Here is a 1,229-nt window from a genome sequence, read left to right as displayed (position 1 = left end):
GAAAAAAAAACACTTTGATAATGAGACAATTTTGAATGTCTTTTTAATAACATATTGCTAAAACTCAGGACAATAATATGCATACTAAAATATTTACATAATACATTTTTGATACATCTCTAATTGTTAATTTACATTATTTGTTTGATTCATTCCATTGTTTTCTCATCAAGGTACGATCCCCGCCACAGCACCTGGTGTACTATCGAGCCTCTACGACAACAGCACGCGGATCATTGCGTCTGTGTGTTTGATAAATATATTTACGCCATTGGAGGACGAGACTACACCAATGAACTGGACTGTGTGGAGCGCTACAACCCACAAACCAACACCTGGGAATATGTGGCGCCGCTGAAACGAGAGGTGGACTGTTATCGATTAACCATTATAGACTTTTACACTGAAATTGAAATCCAGTTTGGCTGAGTGTGAACTACATTGCTTATCTGTAGATATAGTATTATAAATATTTCTATCTCATATAATCAAGCAGTGCGTCAGGCAGGTCACACGAGTCAGAGGCAGTCAGCTAATTCATGGTGCTTATCAGTGCAATTCAGACACGTCAGAATTCACTTTCCTGTTAATGCGCAACATAAGTTACACACAATCATTCCTGAAAGAGGAAGTTTGAAAGTATTGTGTGCTTAAACATTGTACACTCCTGGAAAAATGTTTGGGATAATTAAGATTTATGAATGTTTTTGAAATCATTTATTTGAAGTAATATTAAGGAAATATTAATATTTACATTTAAAATAACTTTTCTATTTGAATATATTTTAAAAATGTCATTTATTTCTGTGGTGCAACACTGAATTTTCAGCATCATTACTCCAGTCTTCAGTGTAACGTGATCCTTCAGAAATCATTCTAATGTGCTGATTTGCTGCTCAGTTATTATCAGTTTTTATTGGTGCTCAATTATTAATAATGGTTCTTATCATAGGCGGAGTGTGAACCAACTCCAGGGTAAGGCTAAAAGCAGCCAAACGTATTAAACATCACAAACCCGTCTTTTTAGGCAAGAATCAGACATGGGTGTCATGTAGGCTAAAAATTTTTTTTAATGGGACAGAATTTGTATTTAACGTGATTACAATTTAATAAAAACGTTAGAAATTGATAATTAGGCTATATAACGTTTCCTTTCCACTGTTATTCAAACAGCGAATAAATTATATAGCCTATAGAAAGTGACATTATCACTAACATTGATCTATCGC

The 1,229-nt window shown here is 34.1% G+C and overlaps 1 protein-coding gene across 3 annotated transcripts in view; it reads left to right on the top strand.

Moving 5' to 3' along the window:
* Positions 1 to 1,229, top strand: part of LOC107747800 (kelch-like protein 22) — a 13,575-nt gene that overhangs the window by 7,747 nt on the left and 4,599 nt on the right. For all 3 annotated transcript variants that reach the window (XM_016562404.1, XM_016562403.1, XM_016562402.1), the window contains exon 5: positions 174 to 366. In XM_016562404.1, coding sequence (XP_016417890.1) covers positions 174 to 366 — 193 coding nt within the window. The remainder of the gene's footprint in view (positions 1 to 173; positions 367 to 1,229) is intronic.

The sequence above is a fragment of the Sinocyclocheilus rhinocerous genome, unplaced genomic scaffold, assembly GCF_001515625.1.
Source record: "Sinocyclocheilus rhinocerous isolate Xijiao unplaced genomic scaffold, SAMN03320098_v1.1 scaffold2214, whole genome shotgun sequence".
NCBI lineage: Eukaryota > Metazoa > Chordata > Actinopteri > Cypriniformes > Cyprinidae > Sinocyclocheilus > Sinocyclocheilus rhinocerous.
The sequence above is the reverse complement of the archived record's forward strand: the minus strand, read 5'-3'. Positions and strand labels throughout refer to the sequence as shown.